Source organism: Callionymus lyra, chromosome 12, assembly GCF_982586985.1.
Source record: "Callionymus lyra chromosome 12, fCalLyr1.hap1.1, whole genome shotgun sequence".
Lineage (NCBI taxonomy): Eukaryota > Metazoa > Chordata > Actinopteri > Syngnathiformes > Callionymidae > Callionymus > Callionymus lyra.
The window spans coordinates 3,629,469-3,646,505 of record NC_141829.1 but is presented as its reverse complement, the minus strand read 5'-3'; the positions used below and the strand labels follow the sequence as shown (position 1 = coordinate 3,646,505).

The 17,037-nt window shown below is 39.5% G+C and overlaps 1 protein-coding gene across 2 annotated transcripts in view; it reads left to right on the top strand.

Annotated features, from left to right (window-relative positions):
* ikzf2 (IKAROS family zinc finger 2) overlaps nucleotides 1-8,461 on the top strand; it is a 34,519-nt gene extending 26,058 nt beyond the window's left edge. For both annotated transcript variants that reach the window (XM_087803932.1, XM_087803933.1), the window contains 3 exons: nucleotides 2,125-2,262; nucleotides 3,689-3,802; nucleotides 5,657-8,461. In XM_087803932.1, the coding sequence (XP_087660058.1) occupies nucleotides 2,125-2,262; nucleotides 3,689-3,802; nucleotides 5,657-6,432 (1,028 nt within the window). In that variant the 3' untranslated portion in view covers nucleotides 6,433-8,461. The remainder of the gene's footprint in view (nucleotides 1-2,124; nucleotides 2,263-3,688; nucleotides 3,803-5,656) is intronic.
* The last annotated feature ends 8,576 nt before the right edge of the window (nucleotides 8,462-17,037 follow it).

Below are 17,037 nucleotides of genomic sequence, written 5' to 3'. Positions count from 1 at the left end.
TACTAGAGCGGCTCAGAATTCTGGCTGCAGAGTTTTGTATGAACTGCAGGCGAGACGATCCTTCTTGTTTAGACATGAAAACAAACTGTTACAATAGTCTTAACGACACAAACACATGGATTATAAGATCCATATTTTGTGTTTTCTGCAGAGTTTAACTAAGACTGAAGCTGAACATGAAGGAAAAACTAAATAAAAAAGAGGTTCTTTCCAGTCAAGTTTACTCAACAACAAAAAAAGGGCGTTAACTAGTGGAAATTAGTGAAAAATTATGATTTTTTATTTTATTTTGAAAGGCCTGGGATCTGATCGAAACCCAGATGTTCAGCAAAACAGGTTGATCATGGATTGAAAGGATTTTAAAAAAAAGTCTAAGAACAAGAATCATTTATTTAATACATTTCTCATACAATTAAAAAAAAAAAAACGGTTTACAATCAATTTCTCGTTTTTGTCGTCTACGTCTTGAAATAAGACCATTTTCTTAGTCGATTGTGACTCAAAGCAAATCTAATACGACAGTTTTTACTATAAACGATACTAGATTTATTTTTTCGTAGTGTAATGGAAAAACTGAGGGCCGCGGGAAATCCGCTAGAGGTCTGCAAATGGCCCCCGGGCCACCCACGAACAGTATGAAAGTGGGTCATTGAAGAAGTTCCAGTGATATTAGGAACAGCTGTTGCTCACATTTTCCTGAGTGTCATTGAAGGCAACACGACCGTCGTCGTCTGACTCACGTCGGTCGAAACTGACTCATGATTCCACGAAGTTCGCCCTCGTGTCGTCTGACCCGCCAAAGGTCGAGGTCGACGACGAGGAAGAAAACCTCAAAGTGAAACAGAAGAAGATTTTTAATGTAATCGAGTTAAAATAATTTGTACGCTTCAATCTTTGTGACGACAGAACCAGACGACTGGTGGAGTCGTGGGTAGAAAGGTTGCTGGTTCGCTTCCTGCTTGAAGTCTGTTGTTGAGTTTGTTGGGTTTACCCCGGTCACTCCGATTTCCTCCCACAGTCCTAAAACATACAGAGGTTGATTTAAAAATCAAAATGATCTGTATTTACAGTCAGTTTGTGTCAATTGGTTGTGTGTGTCTGTGTGTTGCCCTAGGTAGCTGGGACGAGAGAATCATTGGTAGAAAACGAATGTTAATGAGTGAAATACTGGTTTAAATATCGGTAAATATCGTTTCATTTAATTTTATCTAGACACTCAGTTTTATCTTATCATTTTAAGTTTATATTTTATTGAGTATTGTTTTGATTGTTTAAGCGCTTTGTGACCCTGGTCTGGAAAAGCGCTATAAATATAAATGATTTACTTACTTACTTACTTGTGAACTTAATGTGTTTATTAAACATGTGAACAAGAAACTGCTCAATTGATATGTAACAATGAAGTATTGATATTAAAATCTAAAATGTTCATTTTATTTCTCAGGAATTTTCACTGAATACTCTTAACTAAATTCTGAACAAATGGTTTGAATAGTTAAAACCATGTGATATTTTTTTCTGTTTTTGTTTTTTAAAACTTTTGCAAAAAATCTCTTTATTTCTGTTTTTTTATGTCAACATAAAGTGTAAGAAAGACTTAAGAACCATTTATTTATGTATTTTGAATACATTTTTAAGTTAACCAGGAATTGTTTTCATGTATAAAACAAAACCGTACGTGTTGACCTTCATGAAGCAGCTGATGATGTTTCATGATACAGTGTCTTCACTTTGATAGACCACTAGATGTCGCTCTCAGTTGGAATTGAATGTCATTGAATCAGTAAAATCAGAGCCAAAGAGTATAAAGCAAAGAGCGACATCTAGTGGTTGAAATGAAGACACTGTATCGTGATACATCAGCAGCTGAAAATCTATTTGTTATATTTTCTACTTCACGTCATACATTCTGACTCTCCATGACATTTTTTACGATATGGTTTTTCTTAAAGAACTCATTCCATCTTTCCGTGTGTGTCATCGTGTTCTTCAGTTCTGTGTCTTCAAGTCTGACTCTACGACGATGCAAACACCTGCACTTTCATATCGTTTTGTGCTGCCCACTCTCGCGGCACATCAGGGAATGGAACTAATATTCTTTCCTTTAACTGCCTTCACTTGCAGTTGGCAAACCACACAAGTGCAACTACTGTGGGCGAAGCTACAAGCAGCGAGCGTCGCTGGAGGAGCACAAAGAACGCTGCCATAGTTACCTGCAGAGCATCGGTCTGGACCCCAGCAGCACCGCCAGCCCTTACGCAGGTAGTTGACCCGAGTGGATCCTTCGCACCGAGCTTTCACTTCCACTGTCGACACATCACAGGAGCAGGAAGTCAGAGTCCATTAACAGACCATAAATACTTTCTAGTCGCACAAGTGATCTTTGTAACTGACATCATTCATGAAAGACTAGAGTTGGAAAGAAATGTTTCTTGCCATTTTTCTTTTACCAACTTTTAAAACTACACTTCTTTATTAGTACAAAGACGCACGGATTAATACCACAGAGCCTTTTTAGCAATACTACAGAGAATACTCGAGGCCTTGAAGAGTAAAACCATGAAGCCACACGGAATAATACTACGGATCCTCTTAGAGTAATACTACAAAAATTTCAGTCTAAAACTACAAAGTCTTGCAGAGTAAAACTAAAAAGCCTTTTAGAGAAATACTGAGCAGTGCAGAGTATTACCACGGAGGCTCACGGAGTAATACTAAGAAGCATCGCGGAGTAATACTGTGGGGCCTCATGGAGAAATGCTACCGAGCCTCGCAGAGTAATACTACGAATCCTTGCAGATTAATACTACAGAGCCTGGAGTAATACTACGAAGCATTGCAAATGAATACTACAAAGCTTGTGGAGCAAAACTATGGAGCCTAATGGAGCAATACTATGAATCCTTGCAGAGTAAAACTACAGAGCCTCGTGGAGTAATACTTCCGAGACTCACAGATTAATTGTATGAATCCTTGCGGAGTAAAACTACGAATCCTTGCACAGTAATACTACAAATCCTTGCGGAGTAAAACTACGAATCCTTGCACAGTAATACTACAAATCCTTGCGGAGTAAAACTTCGAAGACTTGCAGAGTAATACTACAAATCCTTGCGGAGTAAAACTACGAAGACTTGCAGGGTAATACTCAGAATCAGAATCAGAAAAGCTTTATTAGTCCCGCGAGGGGAAATTCGGTTTAACAACAGCAAGAGAAATAAAAACACCCAGAAATAAAAACGAGAAAGAAAATCTAAATAGAATAAAAGATAAATCTGCGCTATATAATATATACACAATCATATTTACATAAATAACACTTTGGAGCCTCATGGAGTAATACTGCAAGTCCTTGTGGAGTAATACCACAGAACCTTGTAGATCAATACTACGAATCCTTGCAGGTTAAAACTTGAAAGCTTCATGTAGTAATACTATGGAGCCTCACTTTCAGCTTTTAAGTATTTGACTTAACTCTAAGTCACTCTTAACTTTAACTCCTAGAACGTCTTTCCTGGCGCCACTTCTTTACTTCTTGTATTTCCAGACTTGTTAATACCGGTGGGTAGTTTCAACACTAACTTGTTGACCTTCAAAGCTGCCTCGAGAATCCTGGTTCTGCTTCTCTGAATACATCACCATTTGAAACTCGATATATCTCCTTTAAAAGACTTGTGTGTCCTTGAAGGTGACGTTCCAAAAGAGCCGAGACACATGGGGACCTTCGACCGTCCACTCGTCATGGACAGACTTCACAGCAATGTCGGCAAAAGGAAGAGCACGACGCCTCAGAAGTTTGTGGGTGAGTGAAGCACCTTTTCTTTCTCTGCTCTTTAAACCGTGATGACATGAGCTGAACATCTCCGCCCAGAAGAACAAAACAAATAAACAACATCAACATTTGCAAACTCGGAAAATGAAAAACAATTTCCTGAAAGAAATGTACATTATGTATGTATTTACCGAAACTAATTTAGTCTCAAACTCTGGGTTTTCAAGAAATGTTTTAATGTTTTAGGCAATCAATTGTAAATTGGTTCCACAGTTTATATTATGTTTCTCAGTTTCCAAATTAGTTTAAGAGTTTGCAAAATAATTTTGTACTTCTGGGCCACCGTAGTAGAAGTTCATGTGTTCATTAGCGACGAGCTCCCTGTACTTGTCTTTATTTACCGTGTGTTTTCGGCAATAGAGGAAGTCAGAGCGAGTGCAGCGAGAAACATGCTTTCCTCTGTGGTTAGAAACACCTGTAACGCTCGTCTTATCGACACAAGCCAGGTTACCACATCCCGACTTTGAAGGGGTTAACAGCTCGACGCAGAATGGACGGGGTTTTCCACTGTTTAGATGCGAAACAGTTTGACTTGAAATGAACAAACAAGGTGGTGTTAGAAGAAGCTGACAAGGGTTGAGAGGAAGCGAAGGTGTAGGTGGAGACGAGGGGGTTCACGATGCTGGAGAGTACAGTCAGTGGGTTAAAGACAGAAGAAAATCCCATAAATGAAAGTTGTCTGAAGCATCTTTGTGACCACCTTAAAATAGAAATCCAGAGGTTATTGCTTCTTCTGATCTTTCTGCAGGGGGGCTGCAATGAAGCAAATCCAGTAAACGTATAAAAACTTTCCACATTCTCGCGGAGTTTAAACTCAAAAACCTACATTATTTTTAACAACGTGGAATTGCCAACGATGACTCACCGCGTAGAATAGATTACGTATGTCAGTGAAGGCGTCTTGAGAGCGAGCGATTGACCGACCGGCTGAGGTGGAGGAAGTGTGTTTTGGTTTCTGAGGTAAAGGGTGAAGAAGAAGAAGTTTTGTCGTTCAGTGGCGTCTGGTGAAAAGTATTTTTTGTGCCAGTACATTTATCTGCCTACAACAGTGAGAGAACCTAGTGTAAACTTAAGACAATATTAATGTATGAATGTAATGTAGAAATCAACACTTTGACAACTACATTATTTATTAACCTAAACTAGGTTTGCAGTTCAGACAATAGAAGAAGAACAAAGTACAAGTAAAAAAGAGTATAGATCAAATGAAATAACATAAAGACCTAAAAGGATACAAACATAGAATAACATCATCCTTTCACTCTTGGCCCAAAACTCAGAATTATAAGATCTAACACACAATGACTCTCCTGAGTCTATTAGTGTTGCATCATGGGAGGAGCATTCGTGCTGCATCTGCTTCTCTGTTCAGTGATGACAGTGTTCAGAGGATGATGTCATCATCATGATGGACAGTAGTTTGTCCAGTGATCTCTTGTCACCAGTGAGTCCATCTTCAACCACAGCTGATCAACCTGTTGACACTTGAGTCCAACACTGGCCACCACAGACTGGTGGAACCAGTAGTTTCCTGCAGATGTTCAATGATCTTCCTCAGAAAGTACAGTCTACTCTGAATTGTCTTATACACATGGTCATGCTTACTTGTTTACGTGTCCTGTTCCTCCCAAATGTCCAAGTTACAACAGACTGTCTTGTCGCCTAAACACTGAAATACATTTAAAAATGTAATACTTTATGCAAAAAAAAACATCTGTGGAATTGAAAGACTGCAGAAGGTGTAGCGTGATATGGCGACTGTTAATCTTGTGACGTCAAACTGTCCTAGTAAAGTGTTGCTTTGTTTTTCTCGACACCCTGCAGGTGATAAAATGGCTCGCTACGTCTACCCCGAGCTAAGCTACGAGATGGGTCTGAAGTTCGACAAGCAGGCCGACATGATGCCCGGCCGGATGTTGGACCAGGCCATCAGCAGCACCATGTACCTGGGCTCGGAGATGCTGCGGCCGATGCTCCACCACCCCCTGTCCGTGGCCGAGGTGGTCCCGATGGTGAACCCTCTCTTTCAACACGTTCTGCCCATGAGCCAAAGAGCCGAGCGCCTCCGACACGGCGACGCGCTGACGCCGCAGCTGGCGCTTCCTTCCGACTTCCCCGGCCACGCCGCCTCCAACGGTTCCCTGCCCCGGCAGGTGAAGCCCACCCAGTCGGGACAAAAGGAGTCGCCCAACAACAGTGGGTTGGAATCCGCCGACTCGGCGCGCAGCAGTCCGCAGGAGAGGCCGGGCTACCACGGGAGGAACACCCCGACCGGCCAGAGGTCGCGCATGAGTCCGGCCGTGTACTCGGGCGACCACGGCGCCTCGGCGTCGCCCCGGAGCGGGTCGGCGCTGGGCAGCGGCGTCCTGCAAGGCTCCGCCCAGGAGGGCGTGAGGGTGTTCGCCAAAGACGGCAAAGAGCTGCGGGTGTTCCAGTGCGAGCATTGCCGGGTGTTCTTCCTGGACCACGTCATGTACACTATCCATATGGGTTGCCATGGTTACAGAGATCCACTGGAATGCAACATCTGCGGTCACCGCAGCGAAGACCGCTACGAGTTCTCCTCGCACATCGTCCGAGGCGAACACACGTTCCACTGAAACGTCTGAAAAGCAACCGTCGACCTCCCAGCTACTCCGAACAATCACATGAAGGGAAACAAGACTCTCAGTCCAGCGAGTCGACCACAAACCTCATAACGCTTCATGATACTTTCCTTCGTCACGTCGCACAGTGTTTTTATCTTCCTGTCGTCTGTCGCTCGTGATGATGACTCGACAAAACAGTGTCTTTGAGGTCAAATCGAGTTGAAGTGAAGCTAAGAGACCGATCGTCCGATCGATTGTCTTGACATAGTAGCACATGGTAACGTTGAAGAAATAAAAAACACCCTCGTAAGGTTCATTGTTGAGAACCCGCTCCAGATACATCAAACCCTAACCCTAACCCAAAGGAACCCGAGAATCAAAACTTTTTTTTTTTACCTGATAGATTTCTGAAGCATTGACCAGATCTTGTCTGATACTATAGATCAGGGGTGTCCAAAAGTTGGTCCTCAAGGGCCGCAGGGTGTCCAGGTTTTTGTTCCAACCGATCAAGAGGACACATTTTTGACCAATCAGGCGTCTAAGGAGTGTAATCAGTTGATTGTCAGTCAGGTGTTGCTTGTTTTAGCTGAAAACTCATTGGTTAAAATGTGCATGCTTGATCGGTTGGAACAAAACCTGGACACCCTGCGGCCCTTGAGGACCGGGTTTGAACACCCCTGCTCTAGTATCATAGAAGTCACAGACAAACATCAAATATATGAAACACCAGTCGATCATTCTGAGTTTACACTGATGTCAGTAGATACAATGAACTTTATTGAGCCCTCTGGGATATTTATTTGGGAAATTAAAGTTCCAGTCACACCACAGCAGCCGACAGAAGAACAAAGTACAAAGTGTAAAGAGCAAGAACAAGAGTCAAGTATTGTGGAGGTTCATTTTACTTACTACTACTTACTAGAATCGGAATCAAAAACCTTCATTGCCAGTTTTGTCAACACAGCAAATGGATTTTTCTGTACAAAATAAAAGTACGATAACAACAGCAATAGAAAAACAGAACCAGGCACCGAGGAAGCCTTTCTGCTTGATTCAAATACTTGTATTTCTCTGGGTGGAAAAAAAGCCAACCCCAAGAATAGAAATTTAATTTATCCAGAAATAAGGAGCCATTTTGAAGACGCTCAGTCCGAGCAGCAGAATAAATGAATTTAATGTCGTTGATGTCAAACCTTCAGTGCTGAGATCTATTTGAATTGAACTGCAAGTAAAAGTGCCTGGATCGGAGGTGAAAGGTCGAGTGAAGACAATCACGAGGTTCGACGTGCACTCGATATTTTCAACTGTTTTTTATAGACGCGTCGCTCCAGTTCCGTGGCGTTTTGTTTCGTCCAACGAAAGAAAGACAAACTGACGTATCGTTTGAAGTACGAGTCGCGGGGCTGCGACCCCGAGTCATGCACTGATCTGAATGTTTTGTGCATGTAACTGTAGTGATCGTGTACCTTTAGTGACAAATATATGTATAAAGTGAAGGAAAACTTGTTACTAGTGAATCATATTTTGGAGAAAATGCAGAAACAAACAACGAAAAAAAATCACTGCATTTTGATTGCAAATGTGTATAAATCCGACTTTTCTTTTCTTGGACGGATAGATTGACTTTCTCTGTTTACATGGTAACTGACTCTGGATGACCTCTGAACTCCAATCCTGCACTTTTGATTGTGACTCTCCATGTGGACTTTTTATGAAGCAGCCGTATATACATATATGTATGTATAAATACAAGGTAATGGGTTTTTATAAATCATCCTTCGAGGCAGGGTTTTACTTGAAGCTGTTTCTCTATTTTTCTGCTCTGTGTTCAAGCAAGTGTGGTTTTCGTGAACGAATGTGCTTTAGCTTCTCCTTGAAAATGTAAACGAGTGTTCGAATCAAAGCGGGTTCAGGTCGACGTATTTTTAGACACATTCTTGCGCCGGAATATTAGGACGCCGAGGCGAGCGTCTTTGACGAGGGTTCTCAGGTATTTCCATGTTCTCTCCTTCATGTCCTGAAACATGTGATTTGTAAGAAACATTTTGGAATGAAGTCTTTGTCCGACATGACATGAAGATGCCGTGCTGTGAAGAATGTATATTTTTCTGTCTGAATGATTCTTTACTGTTGACTTGAGGAAATATTGTAATAATAAAACTTTCTTTAAAATAACTTATGATGAGTCAACATTGTTGTATCTAAGGAACGTATTTAAGTGTTTTTTTCAATTGACTAAAAATATTTGTTTCCTTTTGTGGATCTGTTTTTATATACAAGTCCTTGTATAGACATGGTGCACTGAGAGGGCGCAGGCCTCCTCCAAGCAGCTCTTTTCCACCCAAGATATGAACTCAGAGGAATATTATTGTGAAGGAAATAAAGGGATTGTTTATTGCTTGAAAAAAGTTTAACTTATGTGTGTATGTGTTGTTGTGATGTGTGACTCTATTGTATCATCAGTGTGTGTGTTGTTGTGATGTGTGACTCTATTGTATCATCAGTGTGTGTGTGTTGTTGTGATGTGTGGCTCTATTGTATCATCAGTGTGTGTGTGTTGTTGTGATGTGTGACTCTATTGTATCATCAGTGTGTGTGTGTTGTTGTGATGTGTGACTCTATTGTATCATCAGTGTGTGTGTGTTGTTGTGATGTGTGACTCTATTGTATCATCAGTGTGTGTTGTTGTGATGTGTGACTCTATTGTATCATCAGTGTGTGTGTTGTTGTGATGTGGAACTCTATTGAATCATCAGTGTGTGTGTGTCGTTGTGATGTGTGACTCTATTGTATCATCAGTGTGTGTTGTTGTGATGTGTGACTCTATTGTATCATAAGTGTGTGTGTTGTTGTGATGTGTGACTCTATTGTATCATCAGTGTGTGTGTTGTTGTGATGTGTGACTATTGTATCATCAGTGTGTGTGTGTTGTTGTGATGTGTGACTCTATTGTATCATCAGTGTGTGTTGTTGTGATGTGTTACTCTATTGTATCATCAGTGTGTGTGTGTGTGTTGTGATGTGTGACTCTATTGTATCATCAGTGTGTGTTGTTGTGATGTGTGACTCTATTGTATCATCAGTGTGTGTGTGTTGTTGTGATGTGTGACTCTATTGTATCATCAGTGTGTGTGTGTGTGTTGTGATGTGTGACTCTATTGTATCATCAGTGTGCGTGTGTTGTTGTGATGTGTGACTCTATTGTATCATCAGTGTGCGTGTGTTGTTGTGATGTGTGACTCTATTGAATTATCAGTGTGTGTGTGTGGATTGTTGTGATGTGTGACTCTATTGTATCATCAGTGTGTGTGTGTTGTTGTGATGTGTGACTCTATTGAATTATCAGTGTGTGTGTGTTGTTGTGATGTGTGACTCTATTGTATCATCAGTGTGTGTTGTTGTGATGTGTGACTCTATTGTATCATCAGTGTGTGTGTTGTTGTGATGTGGAACTCTATTGAATCATCAGTGTGTTTGTGTCGTTGTGATGTGTGACTCTATTGTATCATCAGTGTGTGTTGTTGTGATGTGTGACTCTATTGTATCATCAGTGTGTGTTGTTGTGATGTGTGACTCTATTGTATCATAAGTGTGTGTGTTGTTGTGATGTGTGACTCTATTGTATCATCAGTGTGTGTGTTGTTGTGATGTGTGACTATTGTATCATCAGTGTGTGTGTGTTGTTGTGATGTGTGACTCTATTGTATCATCAGTGTGTCTGTGTTGTTGTGATATGTGACTCTATTGTATCATCAGTGTGTGTTGTTGTGATGTGTGACTCTATTGTATCATCAGTGTGTGTGTGTTGTTGTGATGTGTGACTCTATTGTATCATCAGTGTGTGTGTTGTTGTGATGTGTGATTCTATTGTATCATCAGTGTGTGTGTGTTGTTGTGATGTGTGACTCTATTGTATCATCAGTGTGTGTGTGTGTTGTTGTGATGTGTGACTCTATTGTATCATCAGTCTGTGTGTTGTTGTGATGTGTGACTCTATTGTATCATCAGTGTGTCTGTGTTGTTGTGATATGTGACTCTATTGTATCATCAGTGTGTGTTGTTGTGATGTGTGACTCTATTGTATCATCAGTGTGTGTGTGTTGTTGTGATGTGTGACTCTATTGTATCATCAGTGTGTGTGTTGTTGTGATGTGTGATTCTATTGTATCATCAGTGTGTGTGTGTTGTTGTGATGTGTGACTCTATTGTATCATCAGTGTGTGTGTGTTGTTGTGATGTGTGACTCTATTGAATCATCAGTGTGTGTGTTGTTATGATGTGTGACTCTATTGTATCATCAGTGTGTGTGTGTTGTTGTGATGTGTGACTCTATTGTATCATCAGTGTGTGTTTGTACAAAACTCTCTTTTCGTTGAAATATTGACATTAGAAAATGATCTTAAGCTCCGCCCATTGAAAACAATTTGTTCTTCTGGAGATGAAATCTTGTTGACCACAACCACACCCACTCTGCTGTGATTGGTCAAGCATGGAGGTTTGTTACCGCACGTCATCAATGGTTTCCAAGGAACTCGTTGTATAAACAAAGCGGCTGGATTACAGCTGGAGGAGGAGTGAAGCCATTATTACATCATAATAGACTCTCGTAACCTCTCGTTCGTCCAGATTTCAGAGCAATTTTATAGTAAAGTAATAAAGTGTAAAACATGGTCTTGATGAGGAACTTAATGCGTCTTGAAGAGGACGACCGTGTCCCTCTGATTTGACAGTGATATGTCAATCAAGATTTACTGCACTGTATTGAGGATCACCTACCCCTCCTTTAAGCCTTTGAAAAATCCATATTCATAGATTATTCTGGATTAATATTTCGGGCCGAACACGTGGTCGTCAAGGAACACGTGGTCGTCAAGGAACACATGGTTGTCAAGGAACACATGGTTGTCAAGGAACACATGGTTGTCAAGGAACACGTGGTCGTCAAGGAACACGTTGGCGTCACTAAATGTCAAATGACTCCCGTGGGGGTCTCGGTAACTCACCTGTGCTTTGATTCAACTTGATCTTCGGTAACTTTGTTTTCCTTAATGAGGACAAAAGTCTTCTCTGCGGTTCTTCACGTCAACTTCCACTAGTTAACTAGTTCAAACTGTTTTGCACTTACTAGTAAACTAGTTTGATCCAATAATAGTTTGATTGTGAACTGGTGACAATAATGCAGTCACTAGTTATATAGTAACCTTTATTACATCAGCACTAGTAAACCTGTGGGCCTGAAAGTGTTTACTAGTTAACTAGTGAAAGCCACCATGCACTCTAGTTAACTAGTTACAAAATAAAAACCTACTGGATGAGCATGAACTGAGGATTACTAGTGAACATGTTGCCTCATGCAGCATGTTAACGTGAGAGGGCGGTTAAGTGTAAAGAAAACAGAACTCACTAGGTAACTAGTTAGGGTAAATTGTGACTTTACATGTATACATGTAAGACTTCTTATTGTAAAAGTCAACTAGTGAGAGCCACCATGATTTTTTAGATTTCACTTTTATTTTCTCTTTCTAGGAACCTAGTTGTGTTTAGTAAAATGAACAAGTTAACCAGTAGCACTGAGATTTCATTAACATGTTTACTAGTGGGAAATCTTTTAAATCACTAGTTGACTAGTCTCTTTTTTTTTGTCTCACCAGGCAAGTAACATGTTTCTATTACTAGTTCACGTGTTGCTCTTTTTGGTCTTACTAGTCTAGTTCTAAATATAATTTGGCACTAGTGAACTAGTTATGTCCAGTAAACCAAAGCTATTGAAGGATTTGATATTAAGACCTTAACTAGTTCACTAGTAAATGATTTGACCCTCACATGATCAACTGCATGTGTCACTACTCAAGTCCACACCTGAGCCTGTTCAGAGAAACTAGTCATGACTAGTTAAAGTTGTGCCTAGTGAGCTCCATATAGTTTTCCTCGTCAACAATGAGATTTCCTCGTGGAACTCCTCGATGGAAGCTCGACCAGAGACAGTTGAACAGAATCTTCAGATCTTTGACGTCAAGTGTCAGGTTTCGACTCAGGGAGTGAATCCAGTTTCCTCCGAGCGAGGCAGGAATCCTTGAGCAAGGTTGTGCAACTTCACGGCGACAAAAGAGATTCCTGTTTTTCCTGCCGGGCGGCGGAGGACGTTCGCCCTGAAACCCTCGACACACTCGACACACTCGACACACACACACCTGCGTGAGAACCTCGGTTTGTGAGGCGACGATGGTTGAGAGTCGTGGTGTGAGATGACGACGAGGGAACTTCCACTTCTGCTCCTCTGAGGTGTTGGTCAAGAACCTTCGACGGATTCACACTTGAACACTTGAACTGTGTTCATGTTTCTGTGCTTTATTAACGTTTTAACACAGTTTGACACATACTGTATATACAAGTTTTTAATGTTGTTTAAATAAATACTTTTCTGGTAGCATGTTGGCAAACTAGCTCTATAGCAAACTAGCTCTTTAGCAAACTAGCTCTGTAGCAAATTAGCTCTTTAGCAAACTAGCTCTGTAGCAAATTAGCTCTTTAGCAAACTAGCTCTGTAGCAATCTAGCTCTGTAGCGAACTAGCTCTGTAGCAAACTAGCTCTGTAGCAAACTAGCTCTGTAGCAAACTAGCTCTGTAGCTAACTAGCTCTGTATCAAACTAGCTCTGTAGCTAACTAGCTCTGTAGCAAACTAGCTCTGTAGCAAAGTAGCTCTGAAGCAATTTAGCTCTGTAGCAAACTAGCTCTGTAGCAAACTAGCACTGTAGCAAATTAGCTATGTAGCAAACTAGCTCTGTAGCAAACTAGCTCTGTAGAAAATTAGCTCTGTAGCAAACTAGCCCTGTAGCAAACTAGCTCTGTAGGAAACTAGCTCTGAAGCAAACTAGCTCTGAAGCAAACTAGCTCTGTAGAAAACTAGCTCTATAGCAAACTAGCTCTGTAGCAAACTAGCTTTGTAGCAAACTAGCTCTATAGCAAACTAGCTCTGTAGCAAACTTGCTCTGTAGTGAACTATAGCAAACTAGCTCTGTAGCAAACTAGCTCTGTAGCAAACTAGCTCTGTAGTAAACTTTCTCTGTAGCGAACTGTAGCAAACTAGCTCTGTAGCAAACTAGCTCTGTAGCAAACTATCTCTGTAGCAAATTACCTCTGTAGCAAATAAGCTCTCTAGCAAACTTGCTCTGCAGCGAACTCTAGCAAACTAGCTCTGTAGCAAACTAGCTCTTCAGTAAACTGTAGCAAACTATCTCTGTAGCAAATTAGCTCTGTAGCAAACTAGCTCTCTAGCAAACTTGCTTTGCAGCGAACTGTAGCAAACTAGCTCTGTAGCAAACTATCTCTGTAGCAAACTAGCTCTGCAGCAAACTGTAGCAAACTATCTCTGTAGCAAATTAGCTCTGTAGCAAACTAGCTCTGTAGCAAACTAGCTCTGCAGCAAACTGTAGCAAACTATCTCTGTAGCAAACTATCTCTGTAGCAAACTAGCTCTGTAGCAAACTAGCTCTGTAGCAAACTATCTCTGTAGCAAACTATCTCTGTAGCAAAATAGCTCTGTAGCAAACTATCTCTGTAGCAAACTAGCTCTGTAGCAAACTAGCTCTGTAGCAAACTAGCTCTGTAGCAAACTATCTCTGTAGCAAACTAGCTCTGTAGCAAACTAGCTCTGTAGCAAACTATCTCTGTAGCAAACTAGCTCTGTAGCAAACTAGCTCTGTAGCAAACTATCTCTGTAGCAAACTAGCTCTGTAGCAAACTAGCTCTGTAGCAAACTAGCTCTGTAGCAAACTAGCTCTGTAGCAAACTATCTCTGTAGCAAACTAGCTCTGTAGCAAACTAGCTCTGTAGCAAACTAGCTCTGCAGCAAACTATAGCAAACTAGCTCTGTAGCAAACTAGCTCTGTAGCAAACTATCTCTGTAGCAAACTAGCTCTGTAGCAAACTATCTCTGTAGCAAACTAGCTCTGTAGCAAACTAGCTCTGTAGCAAACTAGCTCTGTAGCAAACTAGCTCTGTAGCAAACTATCTCTGTAGCAAACTATCTCTGTAGCAAACTAGCTCTGTAGCAAACTATCTCTGTAGCAAACTAGCTCTGTAGCAAACTATCTCTGTAGCAAACTAGCTCTGTAGCAAACTAGCTCTGTAGCAAACTATCTCTGTAGCAAACTAGCTCTGTAGCAAACTAGCTCTGTAGCAAACCTAAGCTTAAAAACATTAAAAACTGTTTCCAATGCTAACAGAGGTTTAAACAATGCAAATGTTTCTGAAACTCACTGACTTATCCTGAGGGTAGTATTATTATTTTTTTATTTTTACTCTTGATTGACAGGTGTGGAGTACACCTGTCAATCAAGAGACTTAATAATAATAATTATTAATGTTTGAAAATGACTCTCCAGACGTGCTTTACACGTTTAACAGTGTTAAAGTCAAATGTTGTTGCTTAAACAACATTTGACTTTAACACTGTTTAGTTTTACTGTATGTTTTAAGTTTTAAGTTTTAAGTTTCTTTCATGTGTTTAAAGTTTTATGTCTTGTTTTCCATGTTTTATGTTTGTTTTATGTTTAAAGTTGTTTTTTCATGTTTGCTGTTTAAAGTGTCAAGTTAACACCATTTGACAGATCTGTGAATTAAATGTATTTATAATTTAGAAAATTGTTTTATAAAAACCATTAAAATTCTACTTTCATTAAACCTTTAATGATTTGAAATCAATTCTAAACAAACACTTTGACTTTCATTCACTTCTCTGACATTATTGGAACAAACTGTGGAAACGAAGATTCAAAAGTTCCTGAAAGGACGTCATGAACCAAAGAAGTAAATGTCACTCGTGTGTCGTTCCATCAACACTGATGTTTCCTTGATGTGATGATCGAGTAGAAGACGTTAGTGACGACAAACACACACATGACTGTGTGTCTGTGCGTTTATGCATGTGTGTGTATTTATGTCTGACTGTCTCTTGTGTTTTTGTGTTTGTCTGTCTGTGTTTGTGTTTGTGTATAATTGGGTGTCTCTGTGAGTGTGTGTGTGTGGGCATGTGTTAATGTGTTGGTGTACTTTTGTGTTTGTCTGTCTGTATGTATGTGTGTGTGTCTTTGCGTGTGTTTTTGTATGTTTGTGTTTTTTAATGTGTTTGTGTATGTTTTTCTGTATGTGTGTGTGTGTTTTCAATGTTTAAGTGTATGTTTTTCTGTATGTGTGTGTGTGTTTTCAATGTTTAAGTGTATGTTTTTCTGTATGTGTGTGTGTGTTTTTTGATGTGTTTGTGTACGTTTTTTTGTATGTGTGTGTGTGTTTTCAATGTTTTAGTGTATGTTTTTCTGTATGTGTGTGTGTGTTTTCAATGTTTAAGTGTATGTTTTTCTGTATGTGTGTGTGTGTGTTTTCAATGTTTAAGTGTATGTTTTTTTGTATGTGTGTGTGTGTTTTCAATGTTTAAGTGTATGTTTTTCTGTATGTGTGTGTGTGTTTTCAATGTTTAAGTGTATGTTTTTCTGTATGTGTGTGTGTGTTTTCAATGTTTTAGTGTATGTTTTTCTGTATGTGTGTGTGTGTTTTCGATATTTTAGTGTATGTTTTTCTGTATGTGTGTTTTTCAATGTGTTTGTGTATGTTTTTTTGTATGTGTCTGTGTGTTTTCAATGTTTTAGTGTATGTTTTTCTGTATGTGTGTGTGTGTTTTCAATGTTTAAGTGTATGTTTTTCTGTATGTGTGTGTGTTTTCAATATTTTAGTGTATTTTTTTCTGTATGTGTGTGTGTGTTTTTTAATGTGTTTGTGTATGTTTTTCTGTATGTGTGTGTGTGTTTTTTAATGTGTTTGTGTATGTTTTTTTGTATGTGTGTGTGTGTGTTTTCAATGTTTAAGTGTATGTTTTTCTGTATTTGTGTGTTGGTGTGTTTGTATGTCTGTGTGTCTCTGTGATTGTGTTTGTGTGTGGTCGTGTGTTAATTTGTTGGTGTACTTTTGTGTTTATCTGTCTGTATTTATCTGTCTGTGTGTGTGAATATGTGTGTGTCTTTGTGTATGTTTTTCTGTGTGTTGTGTGTCTCTGTGAGTGTGTGTGTGTGTTTGATATAAAACAGAAACAGTATCAGGGTTATATAGATATGATTGATAACTTGATAACTGCCATAATCACCGTGTTATTATATTTTATCATTTTAAATGTGTTATTTATTTATTTTGATACGATTTTTTGTAGTAATTATCAAACATTATTTACGTTGTTTTTGGTTCGTTTAAGTCAAATTAGAAAACGTCATTATCATCGATGTATTTACCAACAGCGCCATCTACAGGTCAGTCATGGAAGTCACATTATGCATCACCTGACTTATGAAAACACATATATATACAATTCAGAAATGTTGTGTAAATGTTGGTTGATAAAGGAAAAAATAGTAAGAAAAACAAAAAAATTCCTTTCAAAAGTATATATTTTCCTCCATATAGTTCACATACTGCAGATACTTTTTATTTATATAATTTCTTATTCATGTTATTATATATTTTTTAGAAATATTTTTCAATGTTTATATTCGTAGTTCATATAGTTTAAGGTGCAGTGAAGGAAATCATAGTTTTTCTTTTCTTTTCATCCGTTCTTCTCACGTCTGTGA